Here is a 23188-nt window from a genome sequence, read left to right as displayed (position 1 = left end):
TTAGCTAAGACTTTTGGAAATTAGGACTTTTGAAATTTTTGAGGTGACAAACAAGTCAGAAAGATGCTTTCCAAGAAACTCAAATTTTTCCCTGAAGTTTACTTTAACTACCCCCTGGTAGAAGGAGGGGGGTGGGGTGGGGTGGTGATGATGTTGAAATATTTTTGTATTTTGTACATTTCCGTCTCCAAAAAAAAATCCTCATTTTTTAAATTTTTTTAGGACTTTTAGATGGGAGAAGGAAAGAGAGGGAGGGAGGGGGATGCATACCCCCATACTCCCCTGGATCCGTCACTGCTGGGAAGCTACTTTGTTAAGTGTTGAAGCAAGCTTGTTTATCCCTTTGTTTGAAAGCCCAGTCTGGTTTTGAAATTGTAAAAGTTGTTGAGCAGTCAAGGTGGATGTAGTTGCTGGAAAAAGTTTGCTTTATCTTGATGGGCCTGGAAAAAAAGTTTATATTAACAAAACACAGTTTCTCATATTATAAAGTTTTCTTGTAATAAAAGAGTCACTTAAACAAAAGCATATTCAGCATATATGACAAAAAGAAAATATTTTTCATCTGGAGCGACTGGAAGATGCCTTTCTATTTCTTGACTAAGTCGCACAGTGTCATTGGGTGAGGGAACATTGTTAGCAATCACAGAAGCAGCAACTCTTTCTGCTGCTTTTGAATCTTTTGCTGCAACTTCAAGCAAGCTCTGTCGAAGCCTTCCTTTTGTACAATCATGTGGAATACCTCTTCCAATCAGTGAAAAATATGCTGAACAACGTTTCTCAACATCTGACTGTTCTTTTGGCTGACGGTTTGTGTTTGTTGTTCCAATCGGTTGATGGCTTCCAAACTTGGCTTTGTCCACATAACAAATCATGCAATCACATGGTGATTCTCTTGTTGCAGAAAGAATCTTTATGCTTTGGTAGTCAGGCAGTGAGAAAAGTTAAACATCTTCACCATTGTCTCTTTAAGGCCTACTTGACAGTTTTGACAGATAAAAATTGGGACTCTTTGATCTTTAAAGTTGATAGCATAGCCAAAAACTTCTTGATAGCGTTTAACCATAAAGTCAGTCAGTTGCCTGTTAGCTTTTTTCAAACATAGGAAATAGACAGTTTTTCTGTTGTCATCATGAGGTTTTGATTGATTGCATTTTAAATAATTTTGCACTGGTATTTTGCTTACATAGCACAATGAAACTGTTCGCAGGCCTTTCCAGGAATTTTAAAATTAATAAAGAGAGCCTAGAAACTTTTACTTAAACAAGTTGCTTATTTTTGTTAGTAACTTATGTGACAAAAATATACAAATTTTATGTGAAAAATGATTATTTCATTTGATTTAAATTGTCAATAGGCCAAAAAATTAAAGTTTTCAAATCAATTTTTCTTTCACGAACGATGATGAAAGATTTCAAAACCAACTATAATGTACTCCTACATATACTTGTACTATCGTACCCCCTGAAGGTTTTGAAAGGAAAAGTGGTTCGAATTAAAAGTCATTTTGTGACATAGTGAACATTGTAAACATTTAAAAAAAGTTTTAAAACATTGGTCTAGCTACCAAGCTTAAGATGGTCGCTGCTTAAGTGAGCTGCAACCACAAGCTATCACCACTTTTTCCAACAACCTAAACTCAATCTTGCGTCACTTGTAATTCAGCAAAGTCACCTTACTTTTTTTTAATTGTTTGTTGATACTCAAATAATTAATATTTTTCTTTGAAAATTTGTACTTTAAAATTATCACTGTTTTTTATGTTTTTATGACAATTTACAGCTTTTTGAATCTTCTATCATTTTCTTAGTCTTTAAGTGACTTAATTGCTTTCTGTTAACTCCCAACTTGCAACCTTGTTGGGAGTGAATTCATAAAAAAAAAACAACTCTTGTTCAACCGTTTCCATAGCTACATGACAGCTAAGATAAAGATGCTTTTTCTTTTACTTGTAAAACTGGTTTTAGTATATCTTCATCAAAATTAGAAAAAAATGTATTTGAATCTGAAATATGGTTTTCAAAACACCAGTGTCCTAAGTCTTATTAAGCAAAAAAGCATTACATTACAGGAAACACACAAGTTATATTACAGGAAATACAAAAAGATATTGAAGAGGCACAGATTTGGCTATAAGTAAAAGTAAACAAAATAAAATTAAAAAAATGATATCAAAGATGTTGAAAAACATAAGGTATATGACCCAGTAATATTTATCAATAAAAGGAAACTGGACCGATAAAGAAAATTGTAAAATAAACTACTATCAGTTTCTTTTAGTTTACAAAAAGATAAAATCTTTTAGTAAACTAAAAGTAAAAAAAAAAGCAAAATAAAGAATACAATTATTTTATTTGCCAGCAAAATGAAGTACTGGAAATTACAACACTACAGGTTTTGCATAACATTGTAAAAAATATTTATCAGTTATCTCCAAGTGATGTTAACAATACAGAGCAATTGATTGTTTATTTTAGGTAAGTTGGTCATAATTAATAAGCCGCAAAAACCTTATAGATATAGGGTGGATTAAGGCAAATGAGGATACTAAAAAATGTAGGCCAGTGGTTTTCAACCCAGGGCCGACGACACGGGTTTTGGAGTGGGGAGGGGGCACAACGATTGTGCCCCCTCCCCACTTTTTGAGAAAATTTTTAAAAAAATTTAAGAAATTTTAGATTTAGACAACTTTTTTAAAATTCTTAAAAAAAGTTGGCTATATCTAAAATTTTCTTAAAAAAAGAAAAGAAAAGTCCTTTAGAAAACGGAGGGGTCAGGGGACACGTGCCCTGTCCCCCCTCGTCCTCAGTGTCGTTGGCCCTGCAACCGGTGGTCCATGAGAACTCTTTAGGCGAACCACAAGGTAAACGTAAATTTTAAATATTTTTCGGTTAATGAATTTTAATTTTGATGTTTTTTTCTGTTTAAAGAAACAAATTAAATCTTAAACATGCAATTTATGCTAGAAAACTAAGTTACACAAATTTCTGTGTTAACCAATTCAACATTAGCCGTGGAGGACTTGCGGACTACTGCAAAGTAATAAATGCTATACAATATTTTAAATGTTATATAAAAATATCTTATGGTAAAAATAGTTTTTCTAACTGATTTGTTCCAATGAAAGTAATTTGTTTTATTTTCTATATAAATTCGATATTATAATACTCTTATCTCAAATAAATATTTACATTATAGATGCTTTTTATATTTTTTTAAAAATACTTTAGATTAGAAGTTAAAAAAGGTCGTATTTAGATAAATGTATGAGATATGGTTTTACCTACATGCTGAAAAAAACCATTAGTTACCCACAGTGTGTTATTTGTTATGAAGTATTAGGAAATGACAATATGAAACCCTCAAAACTTGCTATTCACTTGAAAAACTGCCATTCTGATCATCGAACAAAAGATACTGAATTTTTTAAAAGAAAGTTTAAATTACTGAAGAAATGTACTCTAAAGTCCTTAATATAAGAAAGAGGAGGGAGGGGGGGGGGCGTTAGGGACGTTTATTAATTTTTACTTATTATCAACAAATATCTTAAGAATAAAAAAAAAAATCAGTGAAAATCCGCCTTAAAAAATAGAAAATAATTTATTTAGTCACCGATAAAAATTTTGGTTTATTTCTCGCCAAAGTATAAAACTTATATCAGCACATTAAATCCTATTAAAATGATAAAACAGCTGGTAGAAAATGAGCAAGCAATGCTATAATTAAGTAGTTTTTTGAGTGTTTTTGTAAAAAATATTAGCTTATATTTATAAACTGAAACTTTTAATAAAAAATTCTTATATTGTATTAATAAAAAAAAAATTCCCCCCTAACCTTATTTAACCCCACTCCCCCGTTTATTAAACGTGGACTAAAATTCCCACCCCCCATTTATTAATATCCCTCAACCTCCCCTTATATTAAAGACTCAAGAGTAAGTTGGATAAAACTGGGATTATTCACCAAACTTAACAGAATATAGTAGAAGCATCTTATAAGTTTTTATATATAATAGCACAGAACAAAAAAGCTCATGTATTGGCTGAAAAAGTTATACTTTCTACTACAGTCAAACCAAGGTTAACTAATTTGTTCATAATTACTACTGATGGAGCTCCTGCCATGATGGATTGTAAGTCGGGATTGCAAACTAGGGTGAAAGAGATTGCATCAAATATAGTTGGTGTACACTGATTAATTCATAGACAGGATTTGGCAACCAAAACTTTACCAGATCATTTGAAAGCTGTATTTAATCAATTAGTCAAATTGGTCATATAAAATCTTCTGCTCGTAACATTAGACTTTTTACAAAATTTTGCTCTGAACTAGATGCTGAACACAAGTTATTGTTTTATACTTCAGTGAGATGGCTATCTGCTGGAAATTTTTTTGAAAGATTTTTCAATCTTAAAAATTAAGTGAAAGAATTTTAATGCCAAATTGAAAGTGGACTGGTAAAATATTTTGAATTTGACAATTTTGAAATAACAACTGCTTATCTTGCGGACATTGTGGGTTATTTTAGGGGAGAGCGGAGCTAAAAGTCATAAGGGTTAGTTGTCATAGTCGCTATTTAAAATGTTTATAGTTTGAGAAATTCTTTTATTGGTGTGCTGGTCATTTTTTAGATTTACGGCAAGGATAAAAAGTTATTTAGGTCCTTCCTCTACCCCACGTGCGACAAGTTGTCCTATTTTGATTGGGGCAAGTTCTCATATGAAAAAAATTGTCTCCATACTCTCATATAGTTGTAAAACTCTTAAACGAATGTTAATAATACATACAATACTTATTATAAGTAATAAACATCACTAAAATGAATTAGGCATAATATTTAAGGTTAATAAGCCTAAGTAAACATATATAAATGATGATTATAGACAGTTATAAAGTTATACTTACTTGGACTTGACTTTATTAATTTACTAACAAAAAATAGCCATTTTGTTTTTTACTTTATAGGTACCACTGCTGAATGCATAATCCTTGAAGCAGTGAAAGCTTTAAAGTTAAATGGCAAAAGCATAGCCCAGGTGTCTCTAGATTTTAACATCAACTATAGAAGCCTACAACGCTATTTGTCAAAAGCCTTCATTTCACACTGGCTACGTACAACATAGGTTTGTAGATTGTTAATATGTTTAAGGATCATAATATTTATTATAAGTGACTCCAAAAAATATGTATTTATACTGGTACATATTTTATATTATTACGGACAAGTGTTGATACAGGAGTTTCATCTTGAACTCTGTAGCTACTTGCAAAGAGCTTTAGATATTTACTTTGGCTTTACACCAAAAGATGTTAGGAAACTAGCATATCAATTAGCAGATGCAAAATGCAAAAGTTCTGCTAAGGGAAACAGAAAAGACAAAGCAACAAAAAAACATACACAAGACTTATCATCATCAGAAGATGAAAACTACTGTATCATTTGCATGGATACTTGGGCTAATAGCAGAGATGCTGAAAAATGGATCAAATGTTGTAAGTGCTCAAGCTGGGCACATGAAGAATGTAAAGCAGGAGGGTCCAGCTACATTTGTCATAATTGTGACTGCTGATGATTTTTAATGATCATTTTCAAAGTGTTTTAGTGTATAAATTATATGTTATTTTTAATAAATTATAAATGATTAATATACTTGTTTTCTTTTTTAAAATATTTTTCTTATCTTTTAGACCTACACTTGTGATAAAATATAATTATGACAACTTGCCCCTCTTATCATGACAACTTGCCCCGACAGTGGGGCAAATTGTCATACCATGGAGCCTTCTTTAGAAATGGTGGCATGTTATACTCAAATGGTTTGAAGCTTTCCAAAGTTGTTTTTTAAATAACTACAATGATAAACTACCATATAAAACAGTTTTTATGAAAATTGACCAATTAATTTTTAAAATATGGAAAAATATAAAAAGTATGACAACATGCCCTGTATGTTGTCATACATTTTATATTTATTGAAAAAGATATTTATTGAAAAACTCAAACTGTATAAGACTAGAATTAATAATGGAAATTTGATCATGTTTCAAAATTTAAATAGCGTTATTAAGACAGAAATAGTTTGTCATCTTGATAATTTGATTAATGATTTAGGTAACTATTTTCCAGATGTGAACCTTTTGAGCAGTGAAGTTCACCATTTTCTTGTGATGTGAAAAATGTAAAAGAGGAAGCACAAGAAGAATTTATAATGCTAAAGAATGATACCCCAGCTAAGGATCACTCCAAAATAACACCATTAAATAATTTCAGGTTGAAAATAAGAAGTTCATATCCATTGTGTTCATCAATTGCATTTAAAGCCTTTATTCCTTTTTCATCATTATATTTGCGTGAGGTCGGGTTTTTGCCATGCCATCTCTTAAAACTAAAAAAAGAAATAGGCTCGATATCGATGCAGATACTAAATGTGCTCTATCAAAAACTAAACTGAATTATCAGATATTAATTGCTAGTAAGCAGTGCGAGAACTCACATTGACCTGATTTTGCATCATATATTGACAATAAGATAAAATATTTTTATGTCATTGATAGTCTAATCTATTCAAAAATAACTTAATTAAAATATTATCCTAACAAATAAAAATTACATTGTTAAAATATACAACTTGTATTAATTTTTAAAAGCAATGGGGTTCATTAAAATTTTATGTTATATAATTTGGGAAACAGGTTAGAAAAGGTTGGGAACCACTGATGTAAGCCGTTAAAGTTGCTTTGTATTTTTTGAACCAACTTTATGTGGTGGTAACAGGAGTCAGTATAATTAGCATAAATTTATATGCAGTAATTAACGGCTCTCATCTAATTAAAACGCTATTAAGTTTTTTGCGTTGTTAAATTATTGAATAAATCGCATGAATAAATCCTTGGCGCTGAATTTTGATACTAAAATAATGAAACTTAATTTTTCATAAAGAAAAATATGTTAGCTAGAAATCCGTTCAATTCTTATTTGAAAAACAATGCATAGAAACATTTAGTTTTGACTTGACTAAAAGATAACTATTTTTGTGTGATATGAGGATGCTTAAATTACCCAGTGTTTTTTATTGAAATTACCTAGTTTAAAGTCCTAAAATTGTAGTGGTTTTAATTGCTTTTTGAATAAAAACAAAACACAGTAAAATTTTTTAATACTTTAACAATTCTAAATAACTTTCTGCAATTTAATTTAAAAAAATTTGTAATTTTATTGTTTAAAGGTTTGAGTTGATAAAATTGAATAAATAACGATTATTATTATCGTTTTTTTTTTTTTTGCTTAAAAAAAAAACAAATGTAATAACACAATACAATAATAATAATTTGTAGTATTGTTTCAATAAAAAGTGGCTTAAAATTTGATCTTTAAATGAAAAGTTCTGTTAACAACAAATCATTATAATCCACAAATTAGCTCTAATTGTCAGATATTTTTACTTAATATTTTTTAATATTTTTTACTTAATGTTACTTTTTAATTGATGAGCTAATTTAAAGTGCTAATATTACAAAGTGGTCTGGGTAATATGAGCAATTTAAAGTGCTAATATTACAAAGTGGTCTGGGTAATATGAGCAATTTTGCTACTTTTTTAAAACCTCTTTGTTTAAAAAAAAAAAATTTCGCACCCTAAAATATCTATATGGATCATAAGTAGTGATTCCTGATTTGCAAAAATTTTGGATCCAGCACAATTATTTTTGAAATATTTCAATTTTTGCTCGAGATCCTTATAATACTCTTATCTACCCTACATCTGTTACTAAGTACAGTTTCAAAATGAAAATGTGCGTGTTCTCAAAGGTATTTTAATAAAGATTAACTTGAGAAGATCTTTGTGGTTAATTTTATGACAGAGCTTCATAAATCATGAGTAGTAATTAAGACAAAGTTGTTTAAAGTGCTTAAACAAGCATTGCATAAGCATTAAAAATTGAAAACAACAGATTCCTGCCTAAACAACTTGCTGGTTCTTCTAAAAAGCCATTCTAAGGCCATGGCCAAATCAATGACTTTTTTTTGTTGAGAGGCCATTTTATCATTCTCAAGTCAAAGATATATTGTAATTATCATTTAATTAGAAAAAACAGCCTGTATGTATGTATGTATGTATGTATGTATGTATATATATATATATATATATATATATATATATATATATATATACACACATACATATAAATACCGCGAATGGGGGTGACTATGAACGCTTTTTGAACATTTTTGCATCATGGAAGAAAACTGTTTGTCTAATCACTACCATTTTTTTTGCAATAGAACATTATACTTTTCAGCTTTCAGTAAAAGTTGCAAGCCTGATCAACACTTTGAAGTAAATACCTTAGTTTTCTGGTTTTACATGAGTATATACGTATTTCCGAAGCGGGGTGAAAATGAGCAGCCAATTTGGGGTGATTTTGAACACTACATATTGTTTTCATATCCTAAATTAAGGCTTTATTACAATAATACAATGGGGGAAAATAATGTTAAAGATCAAACAGATAACAAAAAATTTATTTCATCTAGAACCATTTTTTTTTTAGTTCAGTTCATGTTAAAAAAATTAACATACTACTTTTAAACCTAGTTTTTAATATATTTACATGTATCACAATATTTACAAAGCTATCTTACATAAAATAGGACATCAACTGTCACTATCCTTCAACTTCTCAAATGATTCACACATGCTGCATACAAAGTTGATATTTTCAATATTGAGCTCATAAAAATAATCTTTATCATAAATGAGGCCACAACACTGGAGGTGATATGGTTTACTGCAATTGTCGCATTGTATCCATACATCATTGCTTAACTCTACCCACTTTTTGTTACATAAAGCACAGTACCAATTACTATCTGTGTTGTTGTTAAGCTTTGTTGAACCTGATGGCATTGACTTTTCTAAACAATGAATTCCACCTTTGGACCACGTGGTTTGCATTTTGCAGGTGGATTTGCGCCTAATCCTAGATTATTTTTTAAAATATCTAAAACAGATTCGTTAAGAACCATAACGGTGTCTTTACCACCAGGATCATTATATTTTCCTGGAAGGCATTTTATAACCTCTGTTTTGTCCATAGGGTAGATCCCTGTTGCTCGAAATCCGCTAATCAAAGCTTCTGGCCGCAAAGTTTTATTCAATTTATTTAAAAGTGTAGGTAGGTGTTCCTTTGGGATTGCTCCTCTGATACAACTTTCTACTCTCCACTTCAAAATAATACTCCTCCACAACTGCTTTAATCCTCTAAATACAGCAACATCTAGTGGTTGACAGAGATGAGTTGCATTTGGGGGCATTGTTATAAACTTGACGTTCTACTAATCGTGGCTTCAATAACATCAGGAGAACCAAGATTATCCCCAATTAACAATGTTGTCCCGGCTTTTGAAATAGCAACAGGTGATGTCATAAACAGTTGCAGGTGGCCCACTTTGAGTCCAACCCTGGTAAAGATTCTTGGCTTTATAAACAACCATGGGCGGCAAAAACTCTCTGACAGCATTGCCAGAAAACATTAACTGTCGACTGCTTTGAATATTCTTGTTTTTTTTTAACACGGTTCCCATGGCCACGACGAACAATAACAGATTTGGACCCTGGATTGTCTGTTATATTGGTCTCATCATAGTTGTAAATATTTTCTGGAGGTATATCCTTTAACTCTAGGTACAAATATCAAAATATTTATTAAGGGTGTCTTCGTTTACCACAGCTCTACTATGTTTCACATTGTCTGCAACCCTTTTTGTTAAACAATGTCTCTTCATGAAAGACTGAACCCAATCTACCCCAGGCATATTATTTTTGAATTGAGCGTCATTTATCTTCACTTTATCACAATAATTTTTGACTAAAAGTCTTATGTCCAACAAATCAAATGGTACTCTCCAGTCAGTCATATGAATAATGTTTGGACAAATAAATTTTCGGTTTTACTATCAAGTCTGGTCTGTTCGCCATGCTTTTTCGGAACTTGATTCCCAAGCTTTACTTTTTTATGTAATGTTCCTAATGGAATATTGTATATTTTTGAAGCCTTCCTTATGGTAAATCTATGGTTTTTTACTTTAATTACAGCTGCTTCTATGTCTTTTTTTGTGTATCTTGTTAAGATATTACTTGATAAGTGAGTTAATTGCCCTATCCACGTAACTTGCAATGTTTATATGCGATGGAGAAAAGGCGGGAAAAGATAATTTTGAGGGCAGCCGAAAATTATCTTCAACATATTATATTTAAGGCAAGTGAGTAAAAAAATCTCAATTTTCGGCTATATCTTATGTGCTGCTTCACCATTTAGTAAAACTAGTACTGGTGTTCATTTTCACCCTGCTGTTCATAGTTACCCCCAATCACAGTATGTATAGATTTTCTTGTTAAATAAGGTCACCCATAAACCAAAAATTCAAATTTACGATATATGTGGATAGATAAAATTGCAAACAATTTTATGATCATTTTTATGATAATTTTTAAATCTAATTAGAAATTATCATAAAAATTAAAAAAAACTTAAATAACAACTCTACAAGTACAAAAAACTACTGTATATATTGAAAAAATGTTGTGTAGTATTCAGCTTAATTAAAGCGTAATACACAATTCTTATGTTTTGTTAAACTAATCCCAGCTAAAGGTTCTAAGAGAGAGTATTGCTTAGAGATTGCTTAAAAGAAGCTTCAAAGAGCCAGTATTGCTTAGTGACAGATAAATCTGCAAATGCCGAGTAGTGAATCTCTTTTCTCTGGTAGAAGAATTATTGCCGAAAGAGCCAGTATTGCTTAGAAATTCTATCTTGCATTATTTAATTTAGGTATTTTCTGAAACTCTTCACTTTAGGAAATACTCTAGAAATACTCTACCTATATTCCTCAAAAAAGCAGATTACCTGAGTTAAATGAAATATAAATTTTATATCATCATACTATCCTGCTGTTTCAGTAATCACTTCTTCACCATTCTTGAAATTCTTCCTGAGCTGTTCGTAGTTCTTTATAAGATAAATGGACATTTAATATTGGGTGACATGTTTCCTACAGCAAGATGTTGACAACAAATAAATTTTTGTTTCTTACAGTTCCATTTCAGTAAAAAGTCTTTGTAACTGACTAACAATGCTACTCCTTTTTGAAGTGTTTACATTCGTAGTGTCCACTACATTCATCATTATACTCTTCTATAAATTGTATTCATCGAGAATAGCTGTTATACTTTTGACAAAAGTATATGCTTTTCCATCTAATAGATCTAGTGCTTGTAACTTAATTTCTCTTTTCTTATTCTTCAACACTAACACTTGATATTCTTAGTGACTAAAACGTTTACCACCAAAGTACAGTGATCAGCTTTCTAAATGTAGTGTTTTCTTAATTTTGACTTTAAATTTAACAGATTCTTTAATAGGTGATCTAAATATATAACAGAATGTGAAGGTGTCTGAATGTCGATCCCATTTTGAGATAACTGTCGACAAATGGATGCTTCGTTTTGCTGTAATTCTTGCTGATACTTGTGGACTGTTCTGAATTTTCAGACTTAAAATTTGAGACTCGAATTCAAAAGTTGACACTATTGCTGTTGCCACTACTGTTGTTGAAGTAGGCTTCAAGGATATTATTCTTCTCTTGGATATACAGATAGTTTTTGAACTAGGGAGCATTTGCTTTAAACCTGAAGATGATACAAACTTTTGTCTTCACGGCAGAGCCATTCACCATCCTGTTTGATGTCAAAAACTTAATTCAATGGATAGTATTTTCTTTGTTTTGCACATTTATTATACGCCTTCAGCACTTGATACAGTTTTACCTGTACAACTTGAATTGATAAATGTGGACAATTTAATTTCTTTTGCCATTAACTTAATACTTCTTTCTTGTTAATTCTCCCAAAAAATATTCAAGATTATAAATAATAAATATGTGTTATTGTAAATCTATATTATTTTATTTTTAGAATCCAGAAAATTCTAGAAAGTTTCAGAGACTTCTAAAAACATCCGGAAAAGTCCAGAAAACTCTAGAAAATTCTATAAGGCGTCATAATGCAACTGCCTGCAAATATTATTTATATACCATTTAAAAAATTTTGTGTTTTGGGTGACCTTTTTTGAAAATTAATAAAAAAAAACAACTCATTTTTAATACTTTTAAGCAAACATTCATTGATTCATGACAGGAAATTAACTATATTACAAAAAGTTAAAGTCATGTATATACAGTACCTACTCATATTATTAGATTCAAACTTTTTTTTAACTTTTCGTCTTTTTGGTATGTCCAACACTCAATACAAGCAATCACAACCTTTTTTTTTATGTATAATTTATATATTGATATATAAAAAGCATATTATGAAATCTAATACTTGGTGGTGATTCCTTGTGATGTACCGGAATTCCGGCTGGAAATTGTATCTTTTAGACCAATTCGCTTCTGGCTGGAATTAAAATTTTTTTTTTACTTTTTTTGTATGACATGACACAGGCTGTGTAAATAAATCAAAAAATCATTATTCAACAGAGCAATGAAGAGCTATAGGTAAACCTAGGTATAAAATACAATTGTAATATTATTTAAAGAAATAGTAGTATTGCAAATCAAATGTATTTGCAAATCAAATACATTTGATTTGCAATACTACTATTTCTTTAAATAATATTACATTTGTATTTTATACCTAGGATTACCTATAGCTCTTCATTGCTCTGTTGGATAATGGTATAATTAGGTAAAAATTACATTTTTATTTTTTACCTAGTCTACCTAGTTCTTCATTGCTCTGTAGGATAATGATTTTTTGATTTATTTGCACAGCCTGTGTCACATGTCATTAAAAAAAAAAATTTTTAATTCCAGCCAGAAGCGAATTGATCTAATAGACACTAATATTGGCTGAAATTCCGGTACATCCCTACTTGTAAGGCAATCCTCCCCCCCCCCCATTCCACACGCCGGCCTTTCATTGATTTCAATGATTGTGTATATATATATATATATATATATATATATATATATATATATATATATATGCAATATATGATATCTTGCAATATGTAATTAATATGCAATATATGATTGTCATATATATATGTGAGTGTGTGTGTTGAATGAAGGGGGGGGGGGGTAGTGCCTTACTAGTTTTGTCAACTAATAAAGAAAAAAAAAGAAGATAGATTATTAGTGCAAATATTCATTTAATGGAGTTTTCATGCTCCGACCATTGCAAATAAAAAAGGATTCTGATAAAATTATTAAGTGTGTTACCAGCAACCATACTTTGTGTTTATAAGTGGTTATATATATAACAATCAATAATATTAATATATAATTATTAATAAAATATTCATGTCTAAACCATTGAACAATTACATTTATTAAATAAATAAAAATTTGATATTGCATTTTTTTTTGGTAATTTATATTATTGGATGTAAAGAAACAGGTGTAAAGAAATCTTAACATTTTCAGTTTTTTTTTCTATACTATGAAAATGAAACTATTTTGCAAAAATTACACCACCGAAAAGTAAATGGATTTTTCTAGCATAATTTGTATTTATAACATGTATAATTATATTTAATATATATATATATATATATATATATATATATATATATATATATATATATATATATATATATATATATATATATATATATATAGATATTATTCTGTGGAGTTAGGTCTACATGAAATGTCATTACTAATGTCATACTGAAACGAAGATAGGTATAAAGATAAAGGCATAGGCATAAGTACATATGTAAACTAAAAAGTTAGGTAAGAAATCTACAGTATTGTAAAAAGGTTAAGACCCACAAAAAAAATCATATATTTTTTTTTTTTATTTTTAAGTTTTATTTGATCGAATATAATTTTCTGGTAAAATAAATAAATAAATTTTAGTAAAAAGACAAACAAACTTAAAAAAAATAATGAAAAATTTTTTTGAACAAACAAAAAAGTTTATTCAAAGTTTTATAGTAATTTTTATTTAAAAAAAAAAATTGTGAAAAAGTTAAGACCTACAGAACAAAAAACAGTTATTTTAACCTAATACCGCGTAACTCTACCATGAATTTTAAGCACTCATTTATACAATTTGGCATTGAGCCTATTAAGTTCTTTAAAATATGTTTGGGAACATTTCTAAGTATTGTTGGTAAAATATTGTGCAACTCGTCAAGGCTCCTTGGTGCTTTCTTAGCACCAAGGAGCCTTGACGAGTTGCACAATATTTGCTGCCTGAAAATCATAACTCGGGTTTTTTTTTGATTATCATAACTCGTCTTTCTCAACTCTCGTAACTTTGTCTCGACTTCTCAACTATCATAACTTCTCGACTATCATAACTTCTTAACTATCAACTTCTAGAATATTAACTTCTCATAACATCTTGACATAATATCTTGACATAACATCTCGATATCATAACTTCTCGACTATCAACTTCTAGAATATCAACTTCTTAACAAACTTCTCAACTATCATAATTTTGATTATCATAACTTTTGACTATCATAACTTTTGATAAACATCGATTTTTGTTTAAACTTAAATATTTTTTTGTCTTTTGGTACGGCTCAGGCCATAAATAAAATATTTAAACAAAAAAGGTAAAAATAAATTAAAAAAAAGATGTTTCTGCTGCATTTAGCACTAAAAATTCTTTGTGGTTCCTAACTTTTTCACAAAAAAAAAATATAAAGAAAAATTAACACATAATATTTAACCTTATCTTTATAGGTTTTATTAATTAATTTTAAAAAAAATCTTTTTTTTCTCATATTCTATTGTTTGTAAAAAAAACTATTTTATTATCTTTAGAATAAAAATTAATTAATTTATTTGAAAAATTTTTTTTTTTTATTTAGCGGTTCTTAATCTTTCACAATACTGTATATAGACCTACTACAGATAAAAAAAACAATATTTTTCTGAAAAAAGTATCTGGATTCCGTGCACAATTGATGTATATATTATATTTTGTTATACGTTATATTATATATACTTTAAGTTATACTACATATTATATATACTCTATATATATTATATTCATACATACATAAAGAAACATACATAATATCTTATATATATATATATATATATATATATATATATATATATATATATATATATATATATATATATATATATATATGTTTATATATATATATATATATATATATATATATATATATATATATATAAGTTAAATAATGAGATACCAAGTATTCTTTGTACAATCACTGATTGATCAATTACAGCTTAAATTATTTACATTACAACAATTGTTACACAATAAAATCAAAAACAAATCTCAACCAATAAAAAAAAATAACAATCTTTTATGCCTTTGTCCAAAACAACCTTTCTGCACTCACACTTCACTACAAAACTAAAAATAGATTTAGTGTAGACAAGATTTACTGTAGGAAACGCAACTATGCAATATAAAGAAAATAATTCAATAGCAACGAACCATAAAGTGGAAAACGTTGCATAGGATATGTGGATGACTGCACTTAAATCTATCTGAATACAATTCTTGAAACAACACAAATGTTTCTGCCAAGACTCTGAAGAGAACATTTCAGAAAGTTTTTCTCTAATGTAAAGTTGCAAGAAAAATTCTTTTCATAAAATATAACTAAAAAAATGAAAGTAAACTTGGAAACATAAAGATTCGAGTGTTGAAATATTTAAATGCTGCAGACATGAGTCCAAATTCCAGATTTTTGATTCAGTAAAAGGTTGTATGTGTGTTGCTTATTTCACAAAAAAAGAATGTTAAACTGCTAAACATGGAGATTGCTCTGTTATGGTCTGCAGAGATTACTTAATGTTTCTTTAAGGAGTTCTTGATGCAAAAGGTATCATAGCTTCAAAGGTTTTTGGTAGTTTTTCTGAATTTTGAGAATTACTTTTTTAGCATTCTAACTTTAATTTTATGTTTTAATATGTATAATCTGTTTTATAGAATAATGACAATGTAGAAAAATGACTTGAATTAAAATATTACCAAGGAATGGTAATATATTTTTCATTGGGTTTGTGTTGAGTATATAACTTGCTATGATTGATAATAAACTATTCTATTAAAAAATACAGCAAAAAGTAATCTTAAAAAAAATTAAAAAACAAAACTGGTAATTTTTTTAATAAAACGATTGCCTCCTTGCATCCTAGCAGCACTCCTCTCATGTTTTTCCTATTTGTCAGTCAATGTAGCAGCACTCTGTGAATGTTCTACTTATTTTTCAGTTAATGAAGCAGCACTCCTTGCATGTTCTATCTATCAGTGGATGTAGCAACACTTCTCATATGTTTACTTATTATGTTACTTATTTGTCAGTGGATGTAGCAGCACTGCTTGCATGTTCAACCTATTTGTCAGTCAATTTTATTGTACATACAATAAAATAAAACAAATAAAACTAAAATATAAACACAGTTTAAAAAATTAAAAAATAAAAACAAACACATTTGCATTTAAAAAAAAAAAAAATTCTAGTCAACTAAGTGTGCGTTTTTGTGGTAATTTAAAAAACTACTATTTTGAAATTAATTAATGGTTTTAACTTTATGACAACATATATATATATATATATATATATATATATATATATATATATATATATATATATATATATATATATATATATATATATATATCTTAGATAACAAAATATATATACATATCTTGTATCTTTGTGTACTTAGGTTAGCAATGTAAAATGCACACTTTACATTTGTTAAAATGTTAATTTTAATCCAGACAGTTTTTTCAAAAAAAAAAAAAATTATTTTTTTACCATAATAAATGCCCTTAATTTGTAGATTGTATCTGCCCAAATCCTCAATTTATGAAAGTATTAAAGTTTTCACAAATGACTATTTAAATTATCAGTGATGTTTTATGAACAGCTAAGTGCACAAAGACGTACACACATATAACTATGACATGCACAGTATGAAACATCGCTTAGCCATATTATCAATAAAAAATAAAAAAAACAGAATCTCAATGGAAAAAATTTTTTATAAAAATTATCACTTTTTAACAAAGGAATCAAAAACTTAATTAGTTTTTCAAAATGTTCTTAATATAAAATGATAACTAATTTTGAAATTTATATGTAACTTTCTTTTCGGTATTAGCTCGACACGTTTGAAGATTTTTTTTAATATTTAAGACATACCAAGTGTTTAGAAATCTCGGGCAACCCCTAATAATAAATTTTATACGCTAATTTTTGAGATCAAGTATCATTTTATTATATAAAACACATTTAAAGAGTGGGATCAAACTTTATTTCAAAAGTTGTTTTTAAGAACCACCTTAATATATTTACTATGACATATATATCTGCACAGACAAACAAACCAAATGCATTTTTATTCAAAAAAAAAAGAATTTTTTTTTATCTTCCTTTTTGGCATAATTAGTCTTTTAAATATGTAGATACAACAGCCCAATACCTTTAACTGTTGGTCAATGTTTGTAATAAAGCCCCATCTATTTCTGAATGACATCATCAGTTATGCTTCATGTAGACCATAATCAGTTGTATAAGATGAAAAAATAAATTTAAACAGTAGTTCCCCCTCCTTGTTTTTAGACACCCAAGATATATAAATTTAGAACTTTAAGACCTGGGATGCACTGCATACAACACGATCCAGGTATATATCCAGATCTGAAGCTCTAAAACAGATTGAAAATATAAAAAAAATTCAAAAACATGTAAAAATCTAAAAATGTCAACAATAAAAACTCACTAATGAACAGTTTAAAGTTTCTGGACAAGCTTGTTTCCTACAAAAATTGCTTCCATTTATGCATTGACATTCTACACATCCCCTCATGTACCACTTTTCCATATTCTAAAAAGGTTGAAAGCTTTAAATAAATGCACCAAGAATCATTAAATACATTCGAAAAATAAAAAATAATAAAAAACCTTATACGTCTTTCCCATATAAAGGCATGTAATTTTGTCTAAATGTAAATGCAAATCTAAATTAAAACTGTATAGCATAGGTTTTATGTTATAGAGTAAAATGGGGTCAAATGGTATAGTTAAGGATTTTAATTACTTATTTTTTACGGAAAAAAGATTTTTAACTTTTTTTTTTTTAAAGTTGTAGAGAATATTGAGCTGTATTCAAATATATAAAAATCAAATAATTTTTTTAAAGTTTTTTATGAAACTTTAATTGATTGAAAAAAAAATTTATTCCATTCTACAATGACATTCGGGGAGAATAAAATACACAAATATTGTGTATTTTATATATTTGCATACAACAACACTTTATTAAAAAAAAAGAAGCAATCAATAATAACAATTAAAAAAATAATCAGTAATCAAATTAAAAAAACTTTTTTATTCTTGTTTACTAGAGGTTGAATTGAGTTTTTAGTTGTGCGGATTTTTTTTGGTGCATTAAAACTCAACGCCTTTTACGTATCGCTTTGGTATGCATGTTTGACATAGCCAAACCTTGCAATTTGAATTTTCACACTGGTACTCTTCCATATTTTGACTTGCTGAAGTTTCGCCTAAAACTTTTTGGCACTTTTTATACTTAAACTATATGCTGATGCTAGATGTTGGTGTATATTCAGAGTGCAGTGGCTGAGCTAGTGTAGTTCCTGGTGCTAGTATTGGTGATGGTACTATCATAGACTCTGGTTGTTGAGATAAAGGCTCAGGTTAAGATGACAGTGTTTCAAATATATAAGCAATTTGCAACTTTGACTGATTGATTTGATTAATGTCAAGTGGAAACAAGCCAGTATTCTGAAACCCAGTGACTATTTGGGTAGGCGTAAAAACTTCACTAGAGCTGAAAAGCTTTTTTTTGCAGGTGACAAAAACATGCTTTTGATAAGTTGCTGAACTTTGTCTCTGCATAAAACTGTTGAAGTAATTTGCGCCAAGCTCTTTTGACATGGCAAAAAAAACCAACATTTAGTGGCTGCAGAATATGTGACAAGTGAGCTGGTAAGCAAATTGACAAGACATTGTTTTCAATACAAATAAGTATGAACCAATAAGTGACATGTGTCACATGTCCATCTACAACTAAAATATGAATACCTAAAATTAGATAACTATAACTAGATTGATGTAATCTTTTATGAATGTAATTTAGATAAATATAATTAGATAACTAAAATTAGATTGAACTAATTACCTGGAACTTTCTTAATGGCGGGAACATACACGTTAGTGAGCCACTGCACAAATTGCTTATCTTCCATCTATCCGAATGGAGATATAGCGTATATGGCATTATCTGGACCACTTAAACACGAATCTCTGTACAGACGTTTTTTTGATTAAAAAATAATGTATGGAACAAGACGATAATCAGCAGTATTAATGCAATTTCCAACTGTATAATGGATTTTTTATTGTTACCAACCAATTTCAATGGTCACTTTGCACAACGTTGGCAAACTATATTTTGTTTACCTTGATCACCAGAGAAGCCAATTTCATCAAAGTTCCACAAATGACATGGAGTGTTTTTGTTGATACCTGCTACGTTGAATTCACTTTGCAGTGTGTTGAAACACTTTGCTACTATTTCTTGTGTGCAAGAAGCGGCTCTGAGTGATGAAATATTGCCTATGGCTCTGATGCTCAACCTTTGACTCTACCAGTTTATGAAAATGTTATACTAATCTCCTTCTTGGTGTACCATAAGGAAACAAATGAGATTGACCTTGGTGTTGCAAATAGTTAGTAACTAGTGTGATGACATCATAGTAAGTTCTACCAAAACCCCAATCGGAAAACTGATTTAAGTTGTTTTGACAATCTTGTGCTTGAACCATTGCCAATTGTTTCACCTATGCTATGGACACGCCTGTGAGTTGCTACTGGTATGCTTAACGATTTAGCAGATTTGTTAAGTGAATATTTAATGCTTTGTACTTTAACCACCGCAAGCGCAACATGCTCTTTTTATTATTCAAATGGATTATTGTTAAATCTATTTTATATTAAAATAGATTTAACAATAATCCATTTGAAATTTATGCACAAAATTTATAGAGATAGATCAATCACTGCTAAAAACATAATATGATCGCCCCATTGTGAGAAAATTTGGAGCATAATATTATGACCATTGGGTTAAATAAGCACTGAAAGGATACTGATATTTAATTTCCAAAATTTATTCTTAGAGGCTTAATTGGTGTACACCAAGTGTACATTAAGTACAGGTATATGTTGATGCAGTTAAGCCTCATTAAAAAAACATTTAGAAGTTTTATGTTTATTACCAGAGTGAAAACAACACTTTTAAAACAAAGTAACTTAACATATAAAAACAAAGTAACATATTATATAAAAACAAAGTAACTTTACAAATAAGTCAAAAACTGTAAAGATTATCTAAATCATCAGACCATCAAGATCATGAGCTTCTTTATACCGAAGTCAAATGCAACTAAAACAGCTTGAAATAATGTACATATTGAATAGGAAAATATTTGTTTTGTGTGTTTATTTATCTATTTTATATATCTATTAAAACTATGAGAAACGCGACACCTCAGAAAATCCTTACTTTGACCATATACTCTCTGGTGGAAGTTTAAACTGGTCAGCAATGTGTTTAACCAATCAAAGAATTGCAAAAAATGGCAATTAACATTTAATACATTAAACTGTATAGTTGCAGAATCATAGAAAAAGAGGCTTTCAGTTGCCTACCCCTATCATTTTATAATTGATTTTGATAGAGAATTTCATATTGATTAAGAATCATATAAAAACATTGACCTGAAAATTTGGAGAAAACACTCTAATTTGATATTGAAGTTTAAAAAATTACACTAAAAATGTTAATAATCGCCATTATCTTAATACTCAAATATGATTAGATTCTTTTTCTTAGTTAACTTACAAACAGTCCGGTTTTTATTAACACTGTAAAGCAAAACTATTTAAAGCAAAACCCATTAGTTTTTAATTGATTCTGACCATAGCCCTGACCCTAACCATGTAGTTTTGTTTACCCCAATTCCTATTTGTCATCAATATGATGTGCCATTTATTTATTATTTATACAAATTTAGAAAAATATTTCTGCTGCGTGATTTTATTTCAAAAAATCTCTAATGCACATTGAAATTTGCTAATTTTCTTTGAAAAAATAGAATTGAAACAGCAAAGTGCTGTATATTATTTCAGAATTGACATTTTTTGTAACAGAAAAGTTACTCAAATAGAGCTTGATCCTATATCTGTAAATGTTTCAAACTTTGTTTTGATCCCATTAGATGCAACAAATTCTGTTGCACGTAGAACTTGGCCAAAAAAAAATGCAATCAAAGCAATAGCAAAAAATCACAGTTATACCTTTGGAAAATTCAAAAGGTCGATCTTTGTTACTTTTTGCTCTTTTTAAAACTTTAAGAAAATCTTGTTTAATTTTAGCCCAAATGCATATTTTTAATTTGAATTTCATTTCAGCTGTTTTCAATGAAGTACTTCTAAAATTTTGTAAATATTGAGTTGGTTTTGGATTTAAAGTTTTAAGGCACCATATCTCTTTGAAAAAAGAACAAGTGTATTTTAGCACAACTTTCAGTGTGTGTTAAAGTCTCATTTTGCATTGAAATAATATCTGATATTTATCTTCAATTTTAGGTGTTTCTTTTGTGTAAACATAAAGCACAAATGATGTAAAATAAAAAAATATTAATAAAAACAGAATATTTGATTTTTAAAAACTTACTAAAACAGACAAAATATACATTAACTTTAAGTTAGTAATTTTTAGAACAAAATAAAATAACTCAATTTATAAATCTTATTTGAATTATTATTCATCAATCAACAAAACTAGCTGCAATGCTGTTTGTAGATAACATAAAATGAAAAGTTGACATAGTTGGGGCAATATTTCTTCACTTAAGTAAAGCATTAGACACTTTAAGCCACGGAATAATAATCAACATGCCTAACAGTTAAGGTATTTGTGATACTGAACTCTGGTGGTTCAAAGATTACCTAATGACGAGATCTCAAACAATTTGTTTTTAAAACACAATGTTTGAAATAGGAAAAGTTATATGTTGTGCACCACAAGTGCACAATATATAACTCTTCTATACTATTTGTTATTTACTTGAATGACTTTGTATCTTATTTGAAACATTTAAAATCTGTTATTTATGCTGAAGACAGTCATATATGTTCTTTGAAAAGATATATTTATTGTAGAATCGCATCTTTCATACGATATGGAAGGAATCTCAAAACTCTACCACATGTGTTTAAAATGAGCTAATACTCAATTTGGTACAGGAAAATCTCTCTCAAGACAACCAAACACAATGAACATTTCTTACAACTTTAACTCAATATGTTTCGCCATGAGCTATAAATACCTTGGTATCGACCTAAACCTGACACTAAACATGAGTAGTTATTTTAAAAATGCTTATAAAAAAGCTTGCGGCAGACTATGGCCACTTAAAAAATTAAATATTTGTTAACACCTCTTGAAGCAGAACGCATTTTCAAGTTGACTATTATACCCGTTTTAACCTACTGCGGAAATCTTTGTTTCAACCTACCAAAATCAAAAACAGATAAGCTAGAACCTTTGCATGCACATGCATCTCATATAATAAATGCAAAGAGCAAGCACAAAGTGAAGAATCATTATCTTGCAAATTCTTGTTGCATCTTGTCTATTAACAAAGCAATGTATTTTTGGTTTATCATACCCAAACTTTACTAACTACTTTGAAGTTGTCAACTGTTTAAAAGGTTTCTATTAGTTTGGTGCATGAGTCTATAATGATCTACTATTAGAACTTAAGAAAATAAACTGGTTAACTAAACTTAAAAATAATATAAACATTTATTTTAAATGTTTTTTATAACATTTTTAATAACTTTATTACCTCAATTGATTTTGATTTTTATTGTATTTTATAACAGGCTTACATTGATAACAGAATTCTAATAATTCTAAAGTAATTTACCCTGTATAAATATTTTTCAAATAAAAATAAAATAAAAATAAATTAAGCTGCTTTTTATGCATTTTAATACTTTTTTTTTTCTTTATGATTCTCTATTGTGAAAACAGAATAAGTAATTTCCAGGTTTCTAAATATTTGTAAAAATTATAA

The 23188-nt window shown here is 28.8% G+C and overlaps 1 protein-coding gene across 2 annotated transcripts in view; it reads right to left on the bottom strand.

Annotated features, from left to right (window-relative positions):
* Window positions 1–23188, bottom strand: part of LOC105849617 (kielin/chordin-like protein) — a 55109-nt gene that overhangs the window by 2718 nt on the left and 29203 nt on the right. For both annotated transcript variants that reach the window (XM_065799247.1, XM_065799248.1), the window contains 3 exons: window positions 17982–18019; window positions 17800–17904; window positions 17674–17725 (listed from right to left, as the gene is read on the bottom strand). In XM_065799247.1, coding sequence (XP_065655319.1) covers window positions 17674–17725; window positions 17800–17904; window positions 17982–18019 — 195 coding nt within the window. The remainder of the gene's footprint in view (window positions 1–17673; window positions 17726–17799; window positions 17905–17981; window positions 18020–23188) is intronic.

Source organism: Hydra vulgaris, chromosome 06 (assembly GCF_038396675.1).
Source record: "Hydra vulgaris chromosome 06, alternate assembly HydraT2T_AEP".
Taxonomy (NCBI): Eukaryota; Metazoa; Cnidaria; class Hydrozoa; order Anthoathecata; family Hydridae; genus Hydra; species Hydra vulgaris.
This window is presented reverse-complemented; position numbering and strand designations above follow the sequence as displayed.